The 25,151-nt window shown below is 34.0% G+C and overlaps 5 protein-coding genes across 5 annotated transcripts; 4 read left to right on the top strand and 1 right to left on the bottom strand.

Annotated features, from left to right (window-relative positions):
* Positions 1–669: 669 nt before the first annotated feature.
* LOC117780203 (sodium- and chloride-dependent glycine transporter 1-like) lies at positions 670–7,210 on the top strand. The gene is made up of 10 exons (XM_034616638.1): positions 670–1,167; positions 2,164–2,295; positions 2,352–2,503; positions 2,564–2,676; positions 4,058–4,196; positions 4,262–4,589; positions 4,665–4,813; positions 4,872–5,000; positions 6,519–6,725; positions 6,792–7,210. Exons 1-10 carry the CDS (start codon positions 1,005–1,007, stop codon positions 7,071–7,073), a joined length of 1,794 nt encoding a protein of 597 aa, XP_034472529.1. The 5' UTR covers positions 670–1,004; the 3' UTR covers positions 7,074–7,210.
* Positions 7,211–7,581: 371 nt separating this feature from the next.
* Positions 7,582–10,912, top strand: LOC117780204 (sodium-dependent dopamine transporter-like). The gene is made up of 10 exons (XM_034616640.1): positions 7,582–7,744; positions 8,183–8,314; positions 8,372–8,523; positions 8,585–8,697; positions 8,753–8,891; positions 9,010–9,337; positions 9,397–9,545; positions 9,605–9,733; positions 10,274–10,480; positions 10,538–10,912. The coding sequence occupies exons 1-10, from the start codon at positions 7,582–7,584 to the stop codon at positions 10,817–10,819; spliced, it is 1,794 nt and encodes a 597-aa protein (XP_034472531.1). The 3' UTR covers positions 10,820–10,912.
* Positions 10,913–13,436: 2,524 nt separating this feature from the next.
* On the top strand, positions 13,437–16,970 carry LOC117780207 (sodium-dependent proline transporter-like). Its single transcript, XM_034616643.1, has 10 exons — positions 13,437–13,599; positions 14,426–14,557; positions 14,615–14,770; positions 14,855–14,939; positions 14,995–15,133; positions 15,240–15,567; positions 15,632–15,780; positions 15,840–15,968; positions 16,111–16,317; positions 16,372–16,970. The coding sequence occupies exons 1-10, from the start codon at positions 13,437–13,439 to the stop codon at positions 16,651–16,653; spliced, it is 1,770 nt and encodes a 589-aa protein (XP_034472534.1). The 3' UTR covers positions 16,654–16,970.
* A 351-nt stretch (positions 16,971–17,321) lies between these two features.
* LOC117780206 (sodium-dependent proline transporter-like) lies at positions 17,322–21,416 on the top strand. The gene is made up of 10 exons (XM_034616642.1): positions 17,322–17,484; positions 18,644–18,775; positions 18,833–18,984; positions 19,047–19,159; positions 19,220–19,358; positions 19,436–19,763; positions 19,828–19,976; positions 20,035–20,163; positions 20,742–20,948; positions 21,015–21,416. The coding sequence occupies exons 1-10, from the start codon at positions 17,322–17,324 to the stop codon at positions 21,294–21,296; spliced, it is 1,794 nt and encodes a 597-aa protein (XP_034472533.1). The 3' UTR covers positions 21,297–21,416.
* Positions 21,389–24,884, bottom strand: LOC117780205 (sodium- and chloride-dependent glycine transporter 1). The gene is made up of 9 exons (XM_034616641.1): positions 24,668–24,884; positions 23,286–23,581; positions 23,177–23,229; positions 22,999–23,122; positions 22,425–22,758; positions 22,224–22,375; positions 22,036–22,164; positions 21,778–21,978; positions 21,389–21,720 (listed from the first exon to the last, which is right to left on the bottom strand). The coding sequence occupies exons 1-9, from the start codon at positions 24,867–24,869 to the stop codon at positions 21,421–21,423; spliced, it is 1,791 nt and encodes a 596-aa protein (XP_034472532.1). The 5' UTR covers positions 24,870–24,884; the 3' UTR covers positions 21,389–21,420.
* Between the last annotated feature and the right edge of the window lie 267 nt (positions 24,885–25,151).

Genomic DNA, 25,151 nt, shown 5'->3' with positions numbered 1-25,151 from the left:
AGTTGGATAAAATTTGGACACAATTGACAAGAATTTCTTACGTTCTTTGCTTTTTAATTTGAAAAGAAGAATTGCGCTCTTCTAATTTTCTAGAGATTATATACATATGTAACCTGAATTATGTGCGTTTCACTGAGTATCTTCCAGTCGAGCGCTGTTTACTTTATTTGTTTTAACAGAATTTTAATTGATTTGCATACTTTTTGGCATCGCTTTAATGACCAATTTACAGTTTTTGTATAAAAATTAAAATAGATTATTCCATATATTATACGACAATTCGATGTAACATTCTAATTTTAAGATAAGCTAACAAATTGCTCACATGAACAAAAAGAATAAAACAATGTGCAATGTCCGACGTAAAGTAAAACGTTAATATCCGAGTGCATGAAATCATTTGAAAATAATTTTTATTTAGTTTAATATAGCTAGTACAAACAATTTACACATTTATTTACTTCTAATCATTGCAATGTCATGTGCTGTGGTTTTGCTTTATTTGCTTGTATTTTAAATACACAGAAAGTATGCCTAATACTTATAATAATAATAATAATAATAATAATAATACGTGTCGGCTGAAACTTGGCAATCGTTTGTATACAGATGCAATATAGATGTCAGTTCGTATGTGCATTCGTACATAGACATCGTTGATAATGAAAAGTATCTATCTATTCTATTCAATTCTACGGATGGATGTCCGAGAGCTCTCGGAAGCCTCACATTCAGTCTGCCGGCATCGTTTCTTCTAATTAGAACGTCAATTTAAGCGTATATGGGCAAACGCGTATTCATTGCGAAATAAAATAAAACAAAAGTCAAAAAAAAAAAAACTGTAACAAACAGAGAAGAATCTTGGAAAACATATAATCGCAATTAAATTTTTTGCATAAAGTGGAACGTCTTCTGACTTTTGCGACGTTGTTAAGTGAAGCTGCTTTAGAATTGTTGATCTATATATTCCATTATCATATAATTCTCCTATATACTAATCTAATATGGTCTATGAGTCATCCTACGAGACTGGTCGAAAGCCCTTCACTCCTGATCTGCAACGCGGAAAATGGGAAAAACCAACGGATTTTATTTTTGCATGCTGTGGCTTGGCCCTCAAATTGGATATATTTGTGGTTTCCTATTGGTTTTACTTTGACATGGGGTGTAAGTAATCATACTGATAAGCCACAAATTCTAAAAAAATGCTCAAATTTACTGCAAGTGCAATGAATACTGATAACCCAGTCATTTTAATAAATAATTAAAAGCAAGCATATAAATTATATAGAAGCAGTGAATTCTATATACCCCAAATGTGAGGATTGTGCATCAATCAACATTGAGTATCAAATTCAAATACAACTATGAGGAAATGCAAAACATTCGATCTAAATGATTAAGATCTTTAAATATATTTGAAATGGTGTCAGGTTAATTTCAGTTACGAGTATTTACAGTATTTTAATTCAGAACTTGACTACATAAAAGCACAAAATTTGTAAAATTAAGCAATATTGTAGTATTTTTAAATGTCCGGTTTTTAAATGTCTAGTTTAGGAGTTTGATACCTACATACATCAAAAATATTTTGACTCAAAATTTATAAAAATTAATGCCATATTTAAAAATATCTCTTTGATCAAATTTAAGGAGACATTGCAAAACCGACACTCAGACAACAAGAACAACTGTATTTATGAGAAGCAAGGGCCAGCTTATCTACTGAAATTATATTTTGATAAATAAACAACTGGCAGAAAAGTTTACATTCAATTTAGCGTAGCTACACAATAACTTTAAAATTCAAATAAAAAATTAAGCCGGAATGATAATAGATAAAAGAAATTTAAAACCTAAAAGGATAAAAAAAGAATACAAACATTAAGTCTTATTCTGAAGTATGTTATAGTAGTCTTGAGCTTAATAATATTGAAATAATTTAGTTGCCAGTTCGGCTAGCGGTGTCCCTTTTCAAAGCAGAATTATTTTAATTTATTAAAAACTATTTAGAATGTGATTAACAAAGCTATAAGTTTTATTCATAGCAAAACTGACTAAATTGTAAGATGCCAATTCTTAGTATCGAAAGAAACAGAGATACATTTTTGTTAATATTTTACTAGTTTAATGTTTAATTCCAATTTTAAATTGTTTTTCTAGTATTTGGCATATTACCGTACTATTTCTATATGGCAGTATATATGGTGCCACTTTTGGTCATCCATTCCTTTATGGGTCAGTTCTCAAGCAGCGGTTTTATCTCCGCCTTTCGTCTATCGCCGTTCTTTAAAGGTAATATCTTAACTATTAAGACACGAACAAATGTAATCAAATGAGTTTTATATAAGGTATGGGCTATGTGAGTGTCTTCTTGAGCATTGCAAGTCTGCTCTTTTATTCCATCTTTGCGATCGTTCCCCTTGTTTTTATACTACATTCCCTGCGACCAACTATGCCCTGGAGTTGCGAGGGATTGGGGAATGTGGGAAATCTAACGACTGTGAGTATAGATCCCAAGATCCATCATAAAAAGGCTTAATAATATTTGTTTTCTTTCAAGATATGTGACATGAATATTTCGGAATCAGACGCCATTTCAACACTCGCGAATGAAACCAATTTCGATGTCTTGCATACAACTGAAACTCATATACCTTCAGTGCTATTTTTCAAGTATGATTACACGGTGCTACAAAAAAAATCAAAACAAAACTTCTGGGTTGGGACATAGCGTATGTTGTAGGCATAGGTAAATACAAATTTTTTGCATACTAAAATTTGTTGGATCACATCGAAATTTTAAATTACGCTAAAAAAAAAATCCGTTTTTCCATACTTGCGCTCACTAATACGCCCATAGCTTCGTCAAATGTCCACTGATTTTGAATTTTTTAACGGTTTTGGAAAGAAGAAACTTAGGTATTTAAATGTGTCATACTTGACATAATAGGTTTTAAATCCCTTATTAGAGTATTTGCTATGAACAACAAATTTTTTTTTTTTTTACTTTGGTGATGTTTTTGAAAACTATTTTGTTTGAGACCCCCTAGCCTTGTTTTATTAAAAAAGAACACATTTCACGAGTAAAATGTGTCTCCATTTTCTGAAATTGGTCAATAAAAAGCAAAGATTAAATAGATTTTCGAAAACTATATGTTGCGCAGTATGTTGATGAGCGCGCCATTATAACACTGTCGACTGTCATAATATTGTTGAGCACTTTATAGTAAATTCTTAATAATTTTTTGGAGTGAAAGTGTCTCTAAGAACTGTAAAATTTAAAAAATATATTAAGCTACATCTTATTTTATTATTTTTTCTTTATTATCTTTAGTACACACTTAATAATGTTTACTCGTTCTTTTTTTTTTAACTCATTATAATCCGTTTCTCAATCCGTGCTAAGGGAGCAGCAATCATTTGTTATTATGTTGATTTTATTTTTACCATCAGAGCGCTTTTTTTGAGTAGCGATTTCTTGTCCGTCTTGAACTGATCCAGATTACCTGGGAAGAAACTTAAATGGGAATGCAAAAAATGGATTTTTAAAGACATGCTGCATCTCATGTCATTGTACGCCATTAAAAAATAATTTATCAAGTTGCAGAAGACGCAAAATTAATTGTTTTTTGAAACTGCATACCAAAAGTAATTAGTTTTTTTTACCAATATGACTTAGTAATTTTTGTTCAAAGTACGGTGAAGATGCAAAAATCTGAAAAAAAAAATCCATATATTATTACACTTAGCTCCCTCAATTTTTATCCGAGTTTGTAGTGTAATACACCGTTGGAAAGGTGTTACCTTTTTTTCCAATAAAGTATTTAAGTATATAGTAGGATGCATACATATGAAAAAACGTATACATCGAAAAAAAGGTTTTTTTTTACCTTAATTTAAAATTTCGATGTGCAACAAAAAGATCTAGTATACCACAATGTTTCTTTTAACAATATCTACAACCTACGCTATGTCGCATCTCAGAAGTGTTTTAACTGTAGCACCGTGTTCTCTATATCACATAATATATTTATATGTCTACCTCAAACTGCAGGCAACACTTTGAGTCATTGGGCGGTGGCTTCTTCACTGTAGAGGAAGACTCACAGTTTTCATGGACTATTGTGGGATTCTCAGCAATGATCTGGGGGATAATCGCATGCTTATTCTGGAGTTTCCCGGAGGCTGCTAAGGTAATTAAGGATTTCTAAACTGTATATATTATGTGTTTAATATTAATAGAGATAAATTATTTTAGTTTGGCAAGCTACTACGTTATTTGATTCTGTCAGCATTGATTCTACTGTCGTTATGCTTGGTGCGATTTCTTTTTCTACCCGGTGCTTTAGATGGTCTCTTGCACTTTGTGAAACCCCAAATGCACTCTATGGCAAATGGTGGCGTTTCGATGACGATTGTGGTGTTGCAGGCCTTTGGATCTGGATGGGGAAGCGTCATGTCTCTGTCCAGTTTCAATAAATTCAAAACTAACATTATGAGATATAGTTGGATAATTGCTTTTGGACAGACACTCGTCTACATTCTTTTCGGGATGGTTAGCTTCATATTGAATCACTACTTTCGAGGTAAGTATCTCTTTGCTATAAATTATAATTCACAACTATATATTATAATTAAATATTGTGTATAAATTTTTTAAGAAATGAGTGTCTCCAGCTACGATTTATATATCGAAACTAATTGGGTTCTGTACTTATCGAGTGCCAGTGCTTTGGCCTCACTGGAATGGGCCAATCTCTGGACAATTATATACTACTCAATGTTGCTGATTTCTTCGCTAATTGTGATGGTAGCTATGCTTAAAATCCGATAAATATCATTTTGACTTAAAAAATACACCTTTTTAGATAACTCAAATTTTTACCGTACTTACGAGTCTCTTCGATGAGTTTGAGTTTCTTCGAGTGCATAAGCAAAGGGTCACCTACGGACTCATAGGATTCCTAGCTTTCTGTTCGTTATTGTTTTGCACGAATGTAAGTAAATTTTGTATATGTAGTTTAATTCTATTACAAAACATTGGTCGCCTTCACCAGGCAGGTTTGATCCCTGATAATTTTTGTTAAGCTTATGATACTTCTGGTGAACGGCAGTGATACCGTATCATGATACCAAATTTTGTGTACCATGATACCTGAGCATGTATCATAAAAAAATGCTGCTACTTTGTGCTACCTTTTTTGATCCCGTCAGATTTTCTTATCGAAATACATGAAATGCTTATCGAAAGTTTTCTTTGCTATCAATGTGAAACAGCAGCAGGAGTTTTTCAATAACAAATAATTTGTTGTAATTTATTAGATAGTTTTAATTTAATTTACTATCTGCGTTGTTCATAACTTTTATTATCGATAATTCGATTATTAGGTGTTATCAGAAAAATGTATCAAAGCAGGAAGTATCAGTAGCATACAGTTTTTGGGATACTTGATCAGGGAGCATATTTTCTGGGGAATGGGACCATTGATTTATATTTTTATTTCCATTATTTTCTATTACATTCCTTCGGTTTTTTTTTCTAATCTCTGATTTTTATTGTTATTTTAATCATATCATAATAAAAATCAACAGAGTAGATTTACACCGGTTCTTCTTTTTTTTTTTATTTTCTTTTATTTTCTGTTAATGTCTTATATTTGTTCTGTTGTATTTTTATACCCCTTACTTAAAAAATAAGTAAAAGGGTGTATTGTGTTCTTAGGAAGTTATATAACAGGGAGAAGGAGGCATCTCCGACCCTATAAAGTATATATATTCTTGATCAGCATCAACAGGCGAGTCGATATAGCCATGTGTGTCTGTCCGTCTGTCCATCTGTCTGTCTGTATGAATAAAAGGTTCTCTAAAACTATAAGAGGTAGAGCAACCAAATTTGGCATATAGATTTTTAAATACCCCATGCACATAGAGTTTGTTTCAAATTTAAGCCGCGCCCCACTCCTGTTCGTTTTCTGTAGGAACAAAGGGATCTCAGAGAGAATTAGAGATAGATTAACCAAATTTGGCACACAGATTTCTATACACCCCACGCAGTTCAAGTTTGTTTCAAATGGCGAAAATTCCACCACACCCACAGTTTTTAAGATAATACAGTTTTTATAGTAAATAAATATTATCTGTAATCTGACTTAACCACAGCCAGATCGGACAAGTAGAACGGGAGCATTAGCTAACCAAAGTTATTAATAAAAATATTATTTCAACACAATCGCCTAAAAGTATGCAGTAGTTTGTATTAGGTAGTTATTTCATTAAAGTTCTTTTATATATATTATATTGAAATTAGTAACGGGTACCGTATGGTCGGGATCTCGACTAGCCTTTCCCACTTGTTTTTTTAAGATCTATTCTTTTGTTCTGAGTTTTCTATTCTTTTCCCTTTCTTGTTTCGACTCTTTTTGTCCCATTAATTTAATTTTTCGATCATCTCCCATTATTTTTCATTTAATTTATTTAAACAACTTTATTCACCTATTTTTTTGCTCCTTTTGCAGCATGGTGTTGTATTTTCCTCCGCCGTATCCCTAGATGCGATTTTAACATATAGCGTTATGCACTTGTTACTAATACTTGCGGTTCTATGGATCTATGGAAGAGAGCGTTTCCAGCGAGATATTGAATTCATGCTGGGACAACCTTTTGCGTCTTGGAAAGTCTTCATATTGCGCTATATAGCTCCACTTTTTCTGATATATACTTTGGTTTGTATCCGCCCGATGATCCCTTATGTCACATCTATTAGATTGTTTCTGTTGTCTTAATTTCAGCTGGTGGGATTGTTTATATCATCCATGGAACATATTTACCAGTCGACTCTTGTGTTATTTATCAGTCTGATTCTGGTGGTATTGCCACTGCTATTTATTCCTGGATATGGAATGTATATAACTTATCAGAATACAGGAGGGTTTTGCAATCGTTTCAGACGTGCTTGTCGACCAACCGATTGGTATCCCCAGGAAATGGAAAATCGACAGCAATATGAGGAGGTTGTTGGCAACTCTGATTTGACTCATCAGTTGTATGAAGTAACCGAGGAAGTTAATTGATATTATATATATTTACATTGCATTATTTTCTGTGTAAAAAGACATAGTGTGACAGAATACTAGGTGCATTTGTATTTGTATCTGAAATATATGTGTAAAAAAATGATAAGTAAGTAATAATAATTGCAATACGCGCAGCTGAAATTGGGCAATCTGTTGCAGTATATAGATTTATTAAACATGTGAGTACGAGCACTTAAATGTGTCCCATATGCATTGACACAAAGGCAACATTGATAATGAATCGTATCTATCTATTCCATTTCATTCTATGGATGCAAGTCCGAGAGATCTCAGATGTATCACATTCAGTCTGCCGGCATCGTTTCTTCTAACTAGAACGTAAATTTCAATGTAAACAGCCAAAAACTAAAATTAAAGTCTCAAAACAATATAAAAGAACCTAAAAAAATAATTTTCGTAAATAAATTTGGAAACTAAAGCCGAACTTTTGTTGAATTTTGTTATATATTTATATAATACTGATATTTATGTTATAATCTTCAGTATGGTCTATGAGTCGTCCTACGAGACAGGTCAAAAGCCATTCACTTCTGATCTGCAACGCGGAAAATGGGAAAAACCTACGGACTTTATTTTCGCATGCTGTGGCTTGGCCCTCAAGTTAGATATATTTGTGATTTCATATTGGCTCTTCTTCGACATGGGCTGTAAGTTGTCTTGCTAAGACTGTGAAATATTGATAATAGCTAGAAGATGCAGTGAATATTGTCTACCACTTAACAAACTGATTATCAAGTTACACTGAAAATATGGGGACATTTTCAAATCATTAGATCCATTAAAATCTTCACTATATATAGAAAACTTATAATATTTGCAGGATAATAAAATTAAAAACATCAATAGAACTATGTCAACTATTATTAATATTTGTAAAGTTTAAATTTAAAAAAGTTAAACTTTGCGTAGGTCTACTGACCAGTAACATCTGCCTTATTAAGTGACTGTGTTGGAGGGGCGTTTTAATGACATTTATAGTTATTTCAAATATATAAACTGATAACCAAGTGTGCAAAAAAATTGTAATGGCTGATTTAATTATTAATTAAAATAAGATAAAATATGTAAATCTTTTGTCATTCTAGTATTTGGCATATTACCGTACTATTTCTATATGGCAGTATATATGGTGCCACTTTTGGTCATCCATTCCTTTATGGGTCAGTTCTCAAGCAGCGGCTTTATCTCCGCCTTTCGTCTATCGCCGTTCTTTAAAGGTAATATCTTAACTATTAATATACGAATAAATGTTATCAAATGAGTTTTTAAATAAGGTATGGGCTATGTGAGTGTCTTCTTGAGCATTGCAAGTCTGCTCTTTTATTCCATCTTTTCGATCGTTCCTCTCGTTTTCATACTACATTCCCTGCGACCAACTATGCCCTGGAGTTGCGAGGGATTGGGAAACGTGGGAAACCTAACGACTGTGAGTATAGATCGAAATAATCTTATTATAAGTAGACTTTTAATATGCGTTTTCGTTTAAGATGTGTAATATGAATATTTCGGAATCGGACGCCATTTCAACGCTCGCGAATGAAACCGATTTCGATGTCTTGCATATGACTGAGATTCATATACCTTCAGTGCTATTTTTCAAGTATGATTACCCTCTATATCACATAATATATTTATATGTCTTCCTCTGACTGCAGACAACACTTTACGTCACTGTCCGGAGGCTTCATGTATTCACACACGGGCTTTGAGATTTCGTGGACAATTGTGGGATTCTCGGTTCCGATCTGGGCTATAATATTGTGCATGTTCAGAAATTTCTCGGAAACTGCGAAGGTAATATTGAAAACTGCAGCTAAATAAATGTTTAATATTGTATAAAATATATTTTTGTATACAATAAATTCAAATGTGAGCAATAAAATTATTCTTTTGGTTTTTTTATCTCTTACAGTTTGGAAAACTATTGCGTTATATGGTACTGACTTCGTTGGCCTTACTGCTGATTTGCTTGGCTCGTTTTCTATTTCTGCCCGGGGCTTTGGACGGTCTCGCTCATTTTGTAAAACCTCATGTAGACTCCATGGTAGAAGGCAGTTTTATAATGACGGTTGTGGTTCTTCAGGCCTTTGGGTCTGGTTGGGGAAGCGTAATGGCTTTGTCCAGTTTTAACAGTTTCAAAACAAACATTATGAGTTATAGTTGGATAATTGCCTTTGGACAGACACTCGTCTACATCCTTTTCGGTATGGTTAGCTTCATATTACAACATTACTTTCAAGGTAAGTAGCCCTAACTCATTTATAAAATTAATAAAAATTTGTTACATTAATCATTTAAGCTATGAGAGTTGACAGTTTTGATTTATATGTCGAAACTAATTGGGTTCTGTACTTATCGAGTGCCAGTGCTTTGGCCACACTGGAATGGGCCAATCTCTGGACAATTCTATACTACTCAATGTTGCTAATTTCTTCGCTAATTGTGATGGTAGCTATGGTTGGATTCTGTTAATTAACACATTGACCCGAAGAATGAACTATTTTCAGATCACACAAATCTTTACCGTGCTTACTAGTCTCTTTGATGAGTTTGAGTTTCTACGAGAGCATAAACAAAGGGTCACTTACGGGCTCATAGGATTCCTAGCTTTCTGTTCGTTATGGTTTTGCACGAATGTAAGTAAATATCTGTGTATATTCTGAAAATTTATGTGTCCTCCTTTCTATGACTTCCAGTTTATTTTCTGTGCTTTTCGTGTATTCCACTTTTCGTTTCTTCTATTTTCCCATATTGTCTCCTCAATCTTTTTCTATTTTTTAAGTAACGGGTATAAAAAGAAAAATTGAAGAAGAAAAAGGCAAGTTTATACCCCCAGAGACTATAAAAGTTAGAAACCAAATTTGGTACACAGAATACGTTTTAACTTTATCTATTAATATTATTTTTTACTTCACTTAATAGCAGCAAGATCGGACAAGCAGAACGGCAGTAATAGCTAACCAAAGTTATAAAAAATTACTTCAATTCAAGCGCTCAAAAGTATGCAGTAGTTTTTATTACATAGTAATTTCTGTAAAATGCTTTTATTTAAATTGAAATAACTAACGAGTATTCTATAGTCGACTATAGCCTTTCCGACTTGTTTATTATATTTTCAATATTTATTCCTTTTGATCTTATAACTTTCTTGCTCTTTTGCTTATCTTCTAATGCAGTATGGTGTTTTATTCTTCTCGGCCGTATCAGTAGATGCGATTCTAACATATAGTGTTATGCACATGTTACTGTTACTTGCGGTTCTTTGGATCTATGGAAAAGATCGTTTCCAGCGAGATATTGAGTTTATGCTGGGACAACCTTTTGCCTCATGGAAGGTCTTCATATTGCGCTTTATAGCTCCAATATTTCTGATCTTTTCTTTGGTTTGTATAAGGAAAATTATTTATTTTTCCATACCTTAATATTGTTTTTGTTTCCAGCTGGTTGGATTGTTTTTATCATTTACGGAACATGTATATCGATCGACTCTTGTGTTTTACATAAGTCTTTTTCTGGTGATAATCCCACTGTTATTTATTCCTGGCTATGGAATTTATATAACTTATCAAAATACTGGACGACTTTGCAATCGCTTTCGGCGGGCTTGTCGACCAACCGATTGGTATCCCCAGAAAACGGAAGATCGACAGCAATATGAGGATGTTGTTGGCAACTCTGATATGACTCATCAGTTGTATGAAGTAACCGAGGAAGATAATTGATGTTATAAAAATCACATTGCATTATTTACTGCAAATATTTTATTTGTTAATGTGAGATTTTAAAAATAATTTAAAAAAAATTATTATGTTAAATAGGTTTTTTTTTTGGTATCTGGCTCAGTATTTTTTATAGTACTTTATACTATCACTCATAGTGTCTCGACTTCGAAACTATTTGCAAACTAGTCGGAAAGGCTATAGTCGAGATCCCGACCATAAGATACCCGTTACTTATTTTAATATATAAAAAATTACTTTAAAGAAATTACTTGTATTACTTCGACAACATTAAATCGCCATAACTGCCATTCTACTGGTCCGATCTTGATGCTATTCAGTGAAATAATATATAATATTAATATTAATTAATAATATTAACAATTAATTAGCATCCCACAAAAAAAAACCTCTACACGAGGTAAAATTCTAGTGACTTGAGCAATTTCTTGCCCCAAAACTTCTGATATCCAATTTTGTGGCGAACAAAGTTATGTTTCATATAAAAATTTTAAATAAAACAAGTGAGAAACGCTATAGTCGAGATCCCGACCATAGGATACCCGTTACTAATTTCAATATACTATATATAAAAGAACTTTAAAGAAATAAATACCTAATAAACACTACTGCATACTTTTAGGTGAAAGTATTGAAATAATATCTTTATTAATAACTTTGGTTAGCTAATACTCCCGCTCTACTTGTCCGATCTTGCAGCAGTTAAGTGAGATTCTAGATAATATTAATTTACTATCTTAAAAGCTGTGCGTGTTGTGAATTTTTCGCGATTTGCGGGGGCGGAGGGGGTGTGTCTTTAAACTTGATCTGCGTGGGGTGTATAGAAATCTGTGTGCCAAATTTGGTTACTCTATCTTTTATAGTCTCTGAGATCCTTTTGTTCATACAGACGAACGAGCAGTTTTTCGAGATTTACGAGGATGGAGGGGGCGTTATTTAAATTCCAACAAACAAAATATACCCTATTAGTTATTTTGTAAGTAACGGGTATAAAAAAGCAAAAGAACAAATATAAGTCATTAATAAAAAATAAAAGAAAATACAAAGAAATAAAAAAACCGGTGTAAATCTACTCTCCTGATTTTTATTATGATATGATTAAAATAACAATAAAAATCAGAGATTAGAAAAATTTAGTTGGACGGATCTACAGTCAAGCATTCACGACTGTCAGAGAACCTGTACTTACTATGGAAAAAGCTAAGACTACTAAAAGTTCAAAAATATTCTGCTCACTTGACGCCCTTGCAAGCGCTGTATTTTCGACTACTTGTTTTAATGGCAGATATATGGTATAGTAAATCGATTTGAACTGGTAAGGATATATAGGAGAAACTTAAATGCATATTATCGTAGCAAATTTTCCTAATTAGCTGTATATATTGCAAGTCGCCTTTCGATCCCTCCGTGCTGCTTTCGTCACTAGCGCGAACTGCCGTCCGCAGTGATAAAAAACGTATTAACTTAAAAACTATGGGTGTGGCGGTTTTTCGCGAATTGCGGAGGCGTGGCTTAGATTTAAAAAAAAGTTGATCATCGTGGGGTATATAGAAATCTCTTATAGTCTCTGAGATCCAGACGGACGAATGGTTTTCCGCGACTTCCGGGGGCGGAAGGGAACTTGACCAGGTTGCTCTATCTCTTATGGTCTCTGAGATCTAGGCACTCACACAGACGGATAGACATACACAGCTATATCGACTCGGCTGTTGATGCTGATCAAGAATATATGTAGGAATCGATACACCAGAAGAGTTTATAAGTTTACAAGTTTTATTTTTACACAAAGTGGACGCCGTTATTAAGCACTAACTGATAGAGAACCATGATGAAATAAGTACATGGTGGTCTCGTCGGCAATATTATTCCCTTAGCTTAATGCTTCGGCTGCCTACGAGAGCACAAAACGTATTGCATCGTAAAGCTAAGGGAATAAACGAAAGAGCTTCGGCTGCCGACGAAACCACATATTACTTAATTCATCATGTGCCGGACATTCGGTGCCAAGATCGCGAGCAAGACACACGCAAGAAGCCATACGTTAATACTTTAAAATTAACTACATATACACATTCTCTTAAATAACTATAAACAATACTTGACCTATAATAAATAAACTATTAATAACTGAAGCAACGTCGACTCTGAGGATTATTGCATCACTGCAGAACACCAGGATGCCTCCTTCTCTCTGTTACATACATTCCAACGAACACAATATACACCCTTACACTTATTTTTTACGTAACGGGTATTCAAATTCGGAGTAAATCATATCATATGTATCGCCTAAACTTGGCAATCAGTTTTATGTAGATGAAGTATAGATGTGAGATCATATGTTCAAACATTTTTACATAGACAGCGTTGTTAATGAGATTATCTATCTACTCTATATGAATGTCCAAAAGCACTCGGTTGTCTCACATTCAGTCTGTCGGCATCGTTTCTTCTAATTAGACCGTGGCTCTACACATAAACGCGGAAAACAATTAAATTGAAACCTAAAAAACAACAGAATTGAGCAGATTGAAAAAACTACATTCGTAAATTAATTCTTAGCAATAGCATTAGTCACAGATTTTTTATAATCTTAAATATGGTCTATGAGTCATCCTACGAAACTGGTCGAAAGCCATTCACACCTGACTTGCAACGTGGAAAATGGGAAAAGCCTACGGATTTTATTTTCGCTTGCTGTGGCTTGGCCCTCAAATTGGATATATTTGTTATTTCTTATTGGTTCTTCTTCGACACGCGCTGTAAGTAATTCAACTGACAAGCTTAGAATTTAAAATTGAAGGAAAAATTATTGCACGTGTAATGACTACTGATAAACTAAACATTCAGTTATTTATAAAAAACTAGCGTAACAATAATGTAAATGCAGTGAATACAATATGCAAATGTTAGAATTACTCCCCGACTATAAGATAAAGATAAATATCACTTTAAGTATTAATTTTAACCTCTAAAGGTATAAAAATATTTCTTACTGTTGGGCGCTCGCATTGATTAAAGATCTAATACCATAACTAACGTTATATTTGACAATACATATTATATATTCAAAAAGAGAGCGTTCTGTCTTGTCATTTTTTAGGTCACTGAGACGTTTGTACATCAAGAATATATACTTTATAGGGTCTGCAAAGCCTCTTTATCTCTGTTTTAAACATTGCAAATGGTATTAATGTAGTGAAAGTTCAAGAAATAATTGCAATGACTGCTATAAAAACTTGGTTAGATTAACTTATTCAAGTATTATTGCAATAATATATGTGAACAAATGTTGAATTAAAATACCTGGGACTATACCTTGCTGCCCAAATTAAAAAAAAACAATAAGGCAAAAATTAATAAAATTTTCTTTATTTTAGCTTTACAGTAACATCTTCAAATTAGTTGAATAAGTTAGAGGGGCGTTTTTGTTACATTTACAACTATTTTCAATACACATACCATATATACAAACAGATAACCAAATGCATTATGTACCTATTTATTTTATAGAAGTATTGAAATATTTGTTAATTGATAACCTGATTATAATCAATGCTTAATTTCAAGTTTAAATTGTTATTCTAGTATTTTTCATATTACCGTACTTTTTCTATATGGCAATATATATGGTGCCACTATTGGTCATCCATTCCTTTATGGGTCAGTTCTCAAGCAGCGGCTTTATCTCCGCCTTTCGTCTATCGCCGTTCTTTAAAGGTAAAATCGTAACTATTAATATGCGAATACATGTTATCAAATGAGTTTTTATATAAGGTATGGGCTATGTCAGTGTCTTCTTGAGCATTGCAAGTCTGCTCTTTTATTCCATCTTTGCGATCGTTCCCCTCGTTTTCATACTACATTCCCTGCGCCCAACTATGCCCTGGAGTTGCGAGGGATTGGGGAATGTGGGAAATCTAACGACTGTGAGTATAAATCCCAAGGTCCATCAGAAGAAGGCTTAATAATATTTGTTTTCTTTCAAGATATGTGACATGAATATTTCGGAATCAGACGCCATTTCAATTCTCGCGAATGAAACCGATTTCGATGTCTTGCATATGACTGAGATTCATATACCTTCAGTGCTATTTTTTAAGTATGATTACACTCTATATCACATAATATATTTATATATCTACCCCTGACTGCAGGCAACATTTTGGGTCATTGGGAGGTGGCTTCATCAGTGAAAAGGATGACTTTCAGTTTTCATGGACTATTGTGGGTTTCTCAGTTATGATCTGGGGGATAATTGCATGTATTTTTAGATACTATTCGGAAACGGCCAAGGTAAATATGATACCCTAAGTAATACATACATATGTTCGATATTAAATTATTAAAATGTAAATAATGAAAATACCATTTATTTAATATAAAATGTATTCTTTTTTAGTTTGGAAAACTTCTGCGTTACATGATAATGACAGCGTTGGCATTATTGATGATGTGCTTGGCGCGCTTTTTGTTTCTCCCCGGGGCTTTGGACGGTCTTACGCACTATGTGAAACCCCATTTAGACTCTACAATAAATGGCAGTTTAGTGATGATGGTTGTGGTTCTTCAGGCATTTGGATCTGGATGGGGGAGTGTCATGTCGTTGTCCAGTTTCAATAATTTTAAGACAAACATTATGAGCTATAGTTGGATAATTGCCTTTGGACAGACTCTCGTCTACATTCTTTTCGGTATGGTTAATTTTATACTACAACATTACTTTCGAGGTGAGTAATCTTAAACTATTTGAAGTATGCAATTTATATAATGTTTCTGTATTAATTATTTAAGCGATGAACGTTGACAGCTTAGATTTATATGCCGAAACTAATTGGGTTCTGTACTTATCGAGTGCCAGTGCTTTGGCCACACTTGAATGGGCCAATCTCTGGACAATTCTATACTACTCAATGTTGCTAATTTCTTCGCTAATTGTGATGGTAGCTATGGTTGGATTCTGTTAATTATCACATTGACCCGAAGAATGAACTATTTTCAGATCACTCAAATATTTACCGTGCTTACGAGTCTCTTTGATGAGTTTGAGTTTCTACGTGAGCATAAAGAAAGGGTCACCTACGGACTCATAGGATTCCTAGCTCTCTGTTCGTTGTTGTTTTGCACGAAAGTAGGTTTATGCATGAATATATTGTGCAATTTGTATTATGTTGTAATATACTATCTTATCTTTGTGTTCCTTTTTACAGTTTTGTTAAATTTTGACTCATTTGATTATGCTTTCTTTCTGTTAATTGTGTTTTCTATTACAGCATGGTATTATATTCTTCTCAGCCGTATCTCTAGACGCGATATTTACTTACAGTGCTATGCACTTGTTACTGATACTTGCGGTTCTCTGGATCTATGGACGAGATCGTTTCCAGCGAGATATTGAGTTCATGCTGGGACGACCTTTTGCCTCATGGAAGGTCTTCACATTGCGCTTTATTGCTCCACTTTTTTTGCTCAATACTTTGGTTTGTATTCGATGTTATTCATTTATCAAGTTTAAAATGATTTTTTCATCCCAGTTGTTTGGATTATTTGCCTCATTTATGAAACATGTGTACGAATCGACACTTGTGTTATACATAAGTCTGTTTCTGGTGATAATCCCACTGTTATTTATTCCTGGCTATGGAATGTATATAACTTATCAGAACACTGGAGGATCTTGCAATCGCTTTCGGCGGGCTTGTCGACCAACCGATTGGTATCCCCAGGAAATGGAAAATCGACAGCAATATGAGGATGTTGTTGGCAATTCTGATTTGACTCATCAGTTGTATGAAGTAACCGAGGAAGTTAATTGATATAATACAAATTACATTAAATTATTTACTGTGAACATTTTATTATTTAATGTGTAAAAAAAAGTATTTGCACAACATATATACAGAGATTTGAAGAATAATTAAAAAAAATATTGTTCTATTACAAAAGATTTATTTGGTATCTGACTCTGTATTTTTGACCCAATTGTAGAAAGTAAAACGCAACGTATGTATTCGTTAAAGTACATTTATTGATTAACTTCAGATTGCACACTCATTATGTCTCGTTTTTAAAATTATTTGTAAAAAAGGCAAAATAAATCATATGTGTTGCCTAAGCTGGGCAATCTGTTTTATGTAAATGCGGTATACTAGTAGATGTGAGATCATATGTTCACACATTTTTACATAGACAGCGTTGATAACGAAATTTATCTATTTATTCCATTCTATTCTGCGGATGGATGTCCGTAAGCTCTCGGCCTCACATTCAGTCTGCTGGCATCGTTTCTTCTAATTAGAGCGAAAATTAAAACATAAACTGGAAAAAGATGAAATGAAAACCTAAATCAAAAGAACGGAGCAGTTTCTAAAAATATATTCGTTAATTAAGTCTAAGTAAGAATCCGAACGTGCTTTGACTTGTGTTATAAATTTCATTTTCATATAATACTGGTGTATTAGTCACCGCCTTTATAATCTTCAATATGGTATATGAGTCGTCCTACGAGACTGGTCGAAAGCCATTCACTCCTGATATGCAACGCGGAAAATGGGAGAAACCAACAGATTTCATTTTTGCCTGCTGCGGTTTGGCCCTCAAATTGGATATATTTGTGATTTCTTATCAGCTTATCTTCGACATGGGCTGTAAGTAATCTAATCGATAAGTTAAGGATTTCTTAAAAACTAAACATTTGGTTATTATTAAAAATTCTAGCTTAACAATAATATAACAAAATCTAACGTAACAAGAATAAAATATGCAATTGTGAGAATTATTCCCCAACTCAACTCGCTCGCCTACCCCCGGCTCGCTTCGCCCGGCTCAGCACGCTCGACAGTAGGTTACCCTGTGCCCAGGTAGTTTGTACTAAAACTTGATTTTCGACCGATTGTTTCTATGACAGCTAAATGATATAGTTAACCGATATAAACCAAATTTAGCCAGGATGTATAGCACGAACTATCAACATTTTCTATCAGTTTGGTTAAATATATCTCAAGAAACAAAAAACTTTTTTATACTAACACTAGATTTTCGACTCACCGTCTTTATAACAGCAGGTATTATACATCCAATTTTGGTTCAAATCGGACCACTATATCATATAGCGGCCATAGAACCGATCGAGCGAAAATACTGTTTAAGTATGAAAAACTTTTTTGTTTTATTAGATATCATACCTAAAACTGATAGTATATGCATTTAATTTGTCTCGTCTGTAGCCCCGCGAGCAAAGCGAGCAGAGGGCGGAGCCCCCTACTTTGCCTATTTTTAATAGGCTCAGGGTATGAAAATAAATTTTGATTGTATCTCTAACGGTATAATAATATGCTTAATTACGGTTGTTGGTGCAGATCAAGAATATGTATATATTCCTTTAAAGAGGTTCCATGCATGCTTTGCTCTAGTATATAAATTGCAACGAATGCTAAATTTTCATGTACTCTACGAATAATTGGTATTATCACTGTTAAAGTTACCGAAAACATGAAAAATATACCTTATTTAAGTATAATTGTAAACTAAACTCTAACTGGGAATAAAGCTTACTAGAAATTATTGAAATTCATTTAAAAAGATATTTCAATGCTTCTCAAATTAGAATTGCAACAGTACAGTAACATCTGCCAATTGAGCTGATTAAATAAGAGGGGCGTTTTTACGACAGCTATAACTATTTTAGATATATTAAAACAGATAATCACATCATAATGTAATTTGTTATGAAAGTATTGCTTTTATGGTGATTGTTAAACTGATTATAATCAATGTTTAATACAATTTTCAATGTTGTCATTCTAGTATTTGCCATATTACCATACTATTTTTATATGGCATTATATTTGGTGCCTCTCCTGGTCATCCATTCCTTTATGGGTCAGTTCTCAAGCAGCGGTTTTATTTCCGCCTTTCGTCTATCGCCGTTCTTTAGAGGTAATATCTGAACTATTGAGATGCGAATATATATAATCATATGAGATTTTCCATAAGGAATGGGCTATGTGAGTGTCTTCTTGAGCATTGCAAGTCTGATCTATTATGCCATCTTTGCAACAGTTCCCCTTATTTTCCTACTACATTCTTTTCGACCAACTTTGCCCTGGAGCTGCGAGGGATTTAAGAATGTGTGGAATCTAACGACTGTAAGTCTAGATCGAAATAATTCTACCATAAGTAGACTTTTCAATATGTGTTTTCCTTAAAGATGTGTAATATGAATATTTCGGAATCGGACGCCATTTCAACGCTCGCGAATGAAACCGATTTCGATGTCTTGCATATGACTGAGACTCATGTACCTTCAGTGCTATTTTTCAAGTATGATATTTATGTATTATATATCAATCTACACATCCATAACTCTCAATTTTACTGCAGGCAGCACTTTAAGTCTCTGTTCGATGGCATATTTATTGGAGTGACAGACAGTCAGTTTTCATGGACTATTGTGGGATTCTCCGTTATGATCTGGGGAATAATCGCATTTATTTTTAGGAATTATTCAGAAACGTCCAAGGTATATCCAATAACCTAAGCTATACATATGTTCGATATTAAATTATTAATGCATAACTTTAATGAAATCTGTTTTAGTTTGGAAAACTTCTACGCTATATGATACTCACAACGTTGGCCTTATTGCTGATCTGCTTGTCGCGCTTTATTTTTCTGCCCGGGGCTTTGGACGGTCTTACGCACTATGTGAAACCCCATTTAGACTCCACAGAAAATGGAATTATTGTAATGGTAGTTGTGGCTTTGCAGGCTTTTGGATCTGGTTGGGGAAGCGTTATGTCTTTGTCAAGTTTCAACAGTTTCAAGACAAACATAATGAGCTATAGTTGGATAATTGCCTTTGGACAGACACTCGTCTACATCCTTTTCGGTATGGTTAGCTTCATATTACAACATTACTTTCAAGGTAAGTATCCCGTACAAATTTGAAAAATTAAATGTTATAAAATTATTGTGGATAAATCATTTAGCGATGAAGGTTGATAGCTTTGATTTATATGCCGAAACTAATTGGGTTTTGTACTTATCGAGTGCCAGTGCTTTGGCCACACTGGAATGGGCCAATCTCTGGACAATTCTATACTACTCAATGTTGCTGATTTCTTCGCTAGTTGTAATGGTAAATAATGTTATCATCTGATTAACAGTCTTATTAATCGGAAACTTACTTCTATCAGATCACTCAAATCTTTACCGTGCTTACGAGTCTCTTTGATGAGTTTGAGTTTCTACGAGAGCATAAACAAAGGGTCACCTACGGATTCATTGGATTCCTAGGTTTCTGCTCATTATTATTGAGCACACAAGTAAGTTTTATCTATATTTATTCCAAAAATTTAATTTTTTTTGTAATCACGGCTGCAAACCACCAAAATTTTCTCAAACCGGTTTTTATCCCCCTAAGACCAAGATTGTGGTTCGAGCCTTGTTTTAATGTAATAAAATAATTTTTTTATTTTAAGTTTTTATCTAGATTTTAAAAACGAATATAATTTTTTATCTATAAAAATTCAATTTTGTAAAAAAACTTAATTAGTTATGAGATTTAAATATATTTAAATATTATTATTTTTTTTATTTTTTATTATTAACATCTAAGCGCTTCATGTTGAACTTATATTTAAAGCACACAATTATTTTAAATAGTTCAGCAATATTTGAAAAGCATAAAATGTAATTATACCGAAAATTTTATTTAAGAAACTGGTTCGGTTCAGGTTCAGGCTTGCGGTGTAAATTATTTCAAAGGGTTGGTTCATGATCCAGTTTGGCTCAGAACCCGTTTTGCAACCGTGGCTGTAGTATATTATCTTATCGTTTTATCCCATTTTTTATTTTTTCACCTATTTGATTTTGCCTTCGTTTGTCGTGGTTTTTATTACAGCATGGTATTGTATTCTTCTCGGCCGTATCTCTAGATTCGATTTTAACACATAGCGTTATGCACTTGTTACTGATACTTGCGGTTCTCTGGATCTATGGAAGAGAGCGTTTCCAGCGGGATATTGAGTTTATGCTGGGACAACCTTTTGCCTCATGGAAGGTCTTCATATTGCGCTTTATAGCTCCACTATTTCTGATATATTCTTTGGTTTGTATGCACAAAATGATCCCTTATGTCATATCTATAAGATTGTTTCTATTTTCTTAATTCCAGCTTATGGGATTGCTTATGGCATCTATGGAGCATATGTTCCAATCGAGTCTTATGTTATACATAAGTTTAATTCTGGTGATAGTCCCACTGATATTTATTCCTGGCTATGGAATGTATATAACTTATCAGAATACTGGAGGATTTTGCAATCGTTTCAGACGTGCTTGTCGACCAACCGATTGGTATCCCCAGGAAATGGAAGATCGACAGCAATATGAGGAGGTTGTTGGTAATTCCGATGTAACGCATCAGTTGTATGAAGTAACCGAGGAAGTTAATTGATATTTTACAATTTACAATGCATTATTTATTGTAAAAAAGACATTATTTGGAGGAATACTTGCACAACAAATTTACAGAAACTTAAAACATAATTTATAATAAAAGAGATTGCATTAAAAATAAGTTATTTGGTTTCTGGTTCTGTATCTGACATGAATGCGGGCATTTTTCGCTGTCTTCTGAATTCCTCGTATTCGGCGCGATCATTTGGGTCGGCTGGAGTCCAGTCGAGAGGCTTTAAACGTTTCTTCAGACTGTCACACATCGTGTCTCGTTTACGTATCATAATGTAAAAAATATAAAGCGGAATAAACATAACGGATGATACAAAACTTAGCCAACCGATCATAACTGCCCAATCTGGGTAGGCAATGCCATTATAAGTAATTGTTCGTATGAATACAATGCTCGTAAATAGAACAAACTATTGAATTAATGAGAATTAATATACTTATCTGGTAATATAGAATCAATAACTTACGATTAAAACCAAAGGCACTATATACTTCCAGGATATTTTCCAAAATAGCGAAGGACGTCGGCCTAACATGAACTCTACGTCGGTCATAAAGTTATCGACTCCATAGATATAGGCCACCATAATAATCTCAACCAGGCAGACAACAATGATTGCTATAGCCGAGGAATACCAGTCGAATAATTGCAATATATACATGCCAGCCTAGAGAAGAGTTCAATGCTTAAATCAAAGTCTGCAGAATTGCATTATCCTACTCACATTGGTGCACATAATGCTCGATAGGAAAAAGAAGGTAATGCATAGAACTAAGGTTACTTTCCATTTATGATCTCGCAGGTATGCCACCTCATCTAGTACTGCGTTAGTGATACACTCCAATTGCACAAACTGAGAATTAATAAATGAAGTAAACAAGAAAGGGTGATTCATAAGTTGTGTACACCTACCACACTGTCAATGCCCAAGATGAATAACATGATGAAGAACATGAGTCCCCAAAGTTGTGGCAGAGGCAACAATGCAATTGCCTGTGGATAAGTAACAAAAGCGAGGCCTGCCCCCGATGTGGCAACTGTAGCCACGGGAATACCTGATTGATCTATATAAAAGAGTTACATTATCGATCTTTCATGTTTTCGAAAACTTACGCGATAGAAAACCCAGCACTGAGAAGACCACAAATCCAGCATAGAGACTTGTAAAAACATTAACAGATACGACGAGTATTGAATCAAATTTGGCTTTGTTACGAAAGGTATTGAAACTGGCCATGTTGATGATGCCTCCCCATCCAGGACCAAGGCCAAAAAACATTTGAATAGCCGCATCCGCCCAAACCTTCAGGTCGAGCAGACGATGCCATTCCGGATATATAAAGAATTTAATGCCAGTTCCCGCTCCTGGTAAAGTGACTCCTCGAAAGAACAAAATGGTTAACAGCAAATACGGAAACGGAGCCGTGAAATAGACCACCTTGCCGACCTGTAAAATGGATTTAGAAAAAGTTATAAGTTGTATATTAATCACAGTCAATAGATTGTTTTTTTCTAATTAAAGCATTTTTGTTTAAGCATTAAAATTAATTTCAACAACATATTTTTATTGTGAACCGAAAGCATACCGGTATTTCGAAAACGAAGCACACCCAATACCGGTGACCTGTAATGTCAACAGTAACCGAAACCTGTTTTGGTTTGATACCTTGAAAATATATATACTTACCGATTCAATGCCTTTTGCCACACAGAGATAAATGATGATCCATGTTATAAACAGACTAATCAGTTGCTCCCACACCATGCCCCCCAGATCCGCAATGCTGCTCGAGATGCGTAGCACTTCAAGACTTTTACAAAATGCAGTATAAATAAATGGTTTTTTTATATTAACTTAAACTTACTGAAAGAATTCATCCGACGATGTCGTCAACTTTTCCCCCTCGACATATTGCAGCTTTAGAAATGTAAAATCTATTAATATTGAACTAAGTTGACTATGGACATACTTACATTGCTAACGGATGTACAATTGGGCGAGTTCCAGGAATGATCACAACCCACCCAGGGTACGCTCTTCCAAAAGCAATAATATATCATACGTATTGGGTAGGAGATGATAACAGAATAATAGCAAACGCAATACATATTGACAATAACCATACAGTAACCGGTGCCCTTAAGAATGGGAACCAATCGAAACATGCCCGTGCATCCTGTGCTGGAGAATTGACCAAGCAGCACCTCCAAATAGAATAGAGGTATTCCACATAATATTACCATCAACATATACGGAACCAGGAAGGCACCTTTAAAAGAAAAGAAGAAAATGGAAAAAGGTGAACAATAATAATAATTATAATAAAAATATCCAATTAAAAAAAAAATAAAATTAAGTAATTTGTTTACAAAAAATGGAGCCCAATAATTAAAATCTTTTCAGACGGATGGATTATTGCCTAGAAAAATAAATTTATAAAAAAGGAAACCAACTACATTTATATTAACCATCTTTTAAATAAAAGAAAAAAATTCTTTTTTTTAAAAGTAAAACCAAAATTATAATCCTTCGAGCCGGATTTGAACCAGCGACCTATGGATTTCAACATATCGCGATTCAATAAACTGATGGTACAAGAGCAAGCGCTGTCTAGGCCATGATATCATTTGGCTTAGAGTCCTGCCACTGCTCGCAACACCAAGCCTCGAAAACTCTACAGTCCATCGCTCTACCAACTGAGCTATCGAAGGCATTCGCTGGCCGCCATCCAATGCGCCAGTAAATGCCACAAATTGTACCCAGACACTCGTCGGGGCAGCTTTTACTCGAAAGCTGTTCGAGTGGGGAGAGCTTAAAATAGACATTGCATTGCTCACTCATAATGAAGACGCGTCGTGACGTCAGAGCATGCGCTATTTATGGAAAGCAGTGAAAAGCAGACACTCAAAAATTCACAGTGACAGAAACACGCACATACACACTCAATGTTGTGTTGTGTTGAATTGAGCAAAAACTCAATTAATATATGCTCATTAATTGCTGAAATGATGACGAATAGTCGACTTAAACATACCCAAAAATTAATTCTCAGCTAATGTAAATCAAACGGATAGACTTGAACCATCAACATCAAGAGTATTTATATATATATTTTTAACAGAGATTGACCTAACCAGCATTTTTGAACCACTACATTATTAAACTTGTTGTTGTGTGCTTATGGCTTAATTCTGTTAATTAAGAATTCTGCATTAAATTTTATGGTTATCTCCTTCCACTTAAAGATAAAATCTTAAAAAATTTTTAAGTTCATTTAATACACTATTTAAGAGTAAAATTGTTCATTTCTATATTGGATTGTTACAGGTTATATAGTTTCGACTGTAAAACTTACCGCCGCCGCTGCGGTAACAGAGATAGGGAAAACGCCAAACGTTGCCAATGCCAATGGCATACCCAATGAGAGAGAGTATAAATTGAGTTTTCGAGGTCCATTGTCCACGATTCTCATCCCGTAGAATTCTCTTCTCTCTGCGACGCGGTCGCGGTGGCGGTGTTGCTTGTGTTCTAGCATTCGGTGAGTTCTCTGCTTGCATTTCAACTGTTCAATTTTGTAAAAACTATTTTTCGATTCAAATTTTTAATTATTTTAATTTTTGATAAAGAAAGAAAAATCTATGTGTTATGATAAAAAAATTTTCAGGTTTTGTAGTTTGGTTAGGAAATCATCAAAAAAGTGGTAGTTTTGCGTCTTCTAACATGTTGATTTCCCATTTAAGGGAAGCCGGAAGAAAATATCTAAAGGTTTTCCGCGTGGGTTTAGTTGACAATCCATAATGTATTTATACCTTTTACACTATTTCCAAGTGAAAGGTATC

The sequence above is a fragment of the Drosophila innubila genome, assembly GCF_004354385.1.
Source record: "Drosophila innubila isolate TH190305 chromosome 2L unlocalized genomic scaffold, UK_Dinn_1.0 4_B_2L, whole genome shotgun sequence".
NCBI lineage: Eukaryota > Metazoa > Arthropoda > Insecta > Diptera > Drosophilidae > Drosophila > Drosophila innubila.
The sequence above is the reverse complement of the archived record's forward strand: the minus strand, read 5'-3'. Positions and strand labels throughout refer to the sequence as shown.

Bases quoted from the DNA above. Each gene is read 5' to 3' on its own strand.
- LOC117780203 (XM_034616638.1), top strand. From the start codon at position 1,005: ATGGTCTATGAGTCATCCTACGAGACTGGTCGAAAGCCCTTCACTCCT. The intron at 4,197-4,261 runs GTAATTAAGGAT...AAATTATTTTAG, and splicing joins GTTTCCCGGAGGCTGCTAAG to TTTGGCAAGCTACTACGTTA. The intron at 4,814-4,871 runs GTAGCTATGCTT...ACACCTTTTTAG, and splicing joins TTTCTTCGCTAATTGTGATG to ATAACTCAAATTTTTACCGT.
- LOC117780207 (XM_034616643.1), top strand. From the start codon at position 13,437: ATGGTCTATGAGTCATCCTACGAAACTGGTCGAAAGCCATTCACACCT. The intron at 14,940-14,994 runs GTATGATTACAC...CCCTGACTGCAG, and splicing joins CCTTCAGTGCTATTTTTTAA to GCAACATTTTGGGTCATTGG. The intron at 15,134-15,239 runs GTAAATATGATA...ATTCTTTTTTAG, and splicing joins ACTATTCGGAAACGGCCAAG to TTTGGAAAACTTCTGCGTTA.
- LOC117780206 (XM_034616642.1), top strand. From the start codon at position 17,322: ATGGTATATGAGTCGTCCTACGAGACTGGTCGAAAGCCATTCACTCCT. The intron at 18,776-18,832 runs GTAATATCTGAA...ATTTTCCATAAG, and splicing joins TCTATCGCCGTTCTTTAGAG to GAATGGGCTATGTGAGTGTC. The intron at 18,985-19,046 runs GTAAGTCTAGAT...TTTTCCTTAAAG, and splicing joins ATGTGTGGAATCTAACGACT to ATGTGTAATATGAATATTTC.
- LOC117780204 (XM_034616640.1), top strand. From the start codon at position 7,582: ATGGTCTATGAGTCGTCCTACGAGACAGGTCAAAAGCCATTCACTTCT. The intron at 8,892-9,009 runs GTAATATTGAAA...TATCTCTTACAG, and splicing joins ATTTCTCGGAAACTGCGAAG to TTTGGAAAACTATTGCGTTA. The intron at 9,338-9,396 runs GTAAGTAGCCCT...TAATCATTTAAG, and splicing joins ATTACAACATTACTTTCAAG to CTATGAGAGTTGACAGTTTT.
- LOC117780205 (XM_034616641.1), bottom strand. From the start codon at position 24,869: ATGCAAGCAGAGAACTCACCGAATGCTAGAACACAAGCAACACCGCCA. The intron at 23,582-24,667 runs GTAAGTTTTACA...TTTCTTTTAAAG, and splicing joins CTGTTACCGCAGCGGCGGCG to GTGCCTTCCTGGTTCCGTAT. The intron at 21,721-21,777 runs GTAAGTTATTGA...TTAATTCAATAG, and splicing joins TAGTGCCTTTGGTTTTAATC to TTTGTTCTATTTACGAGCAT.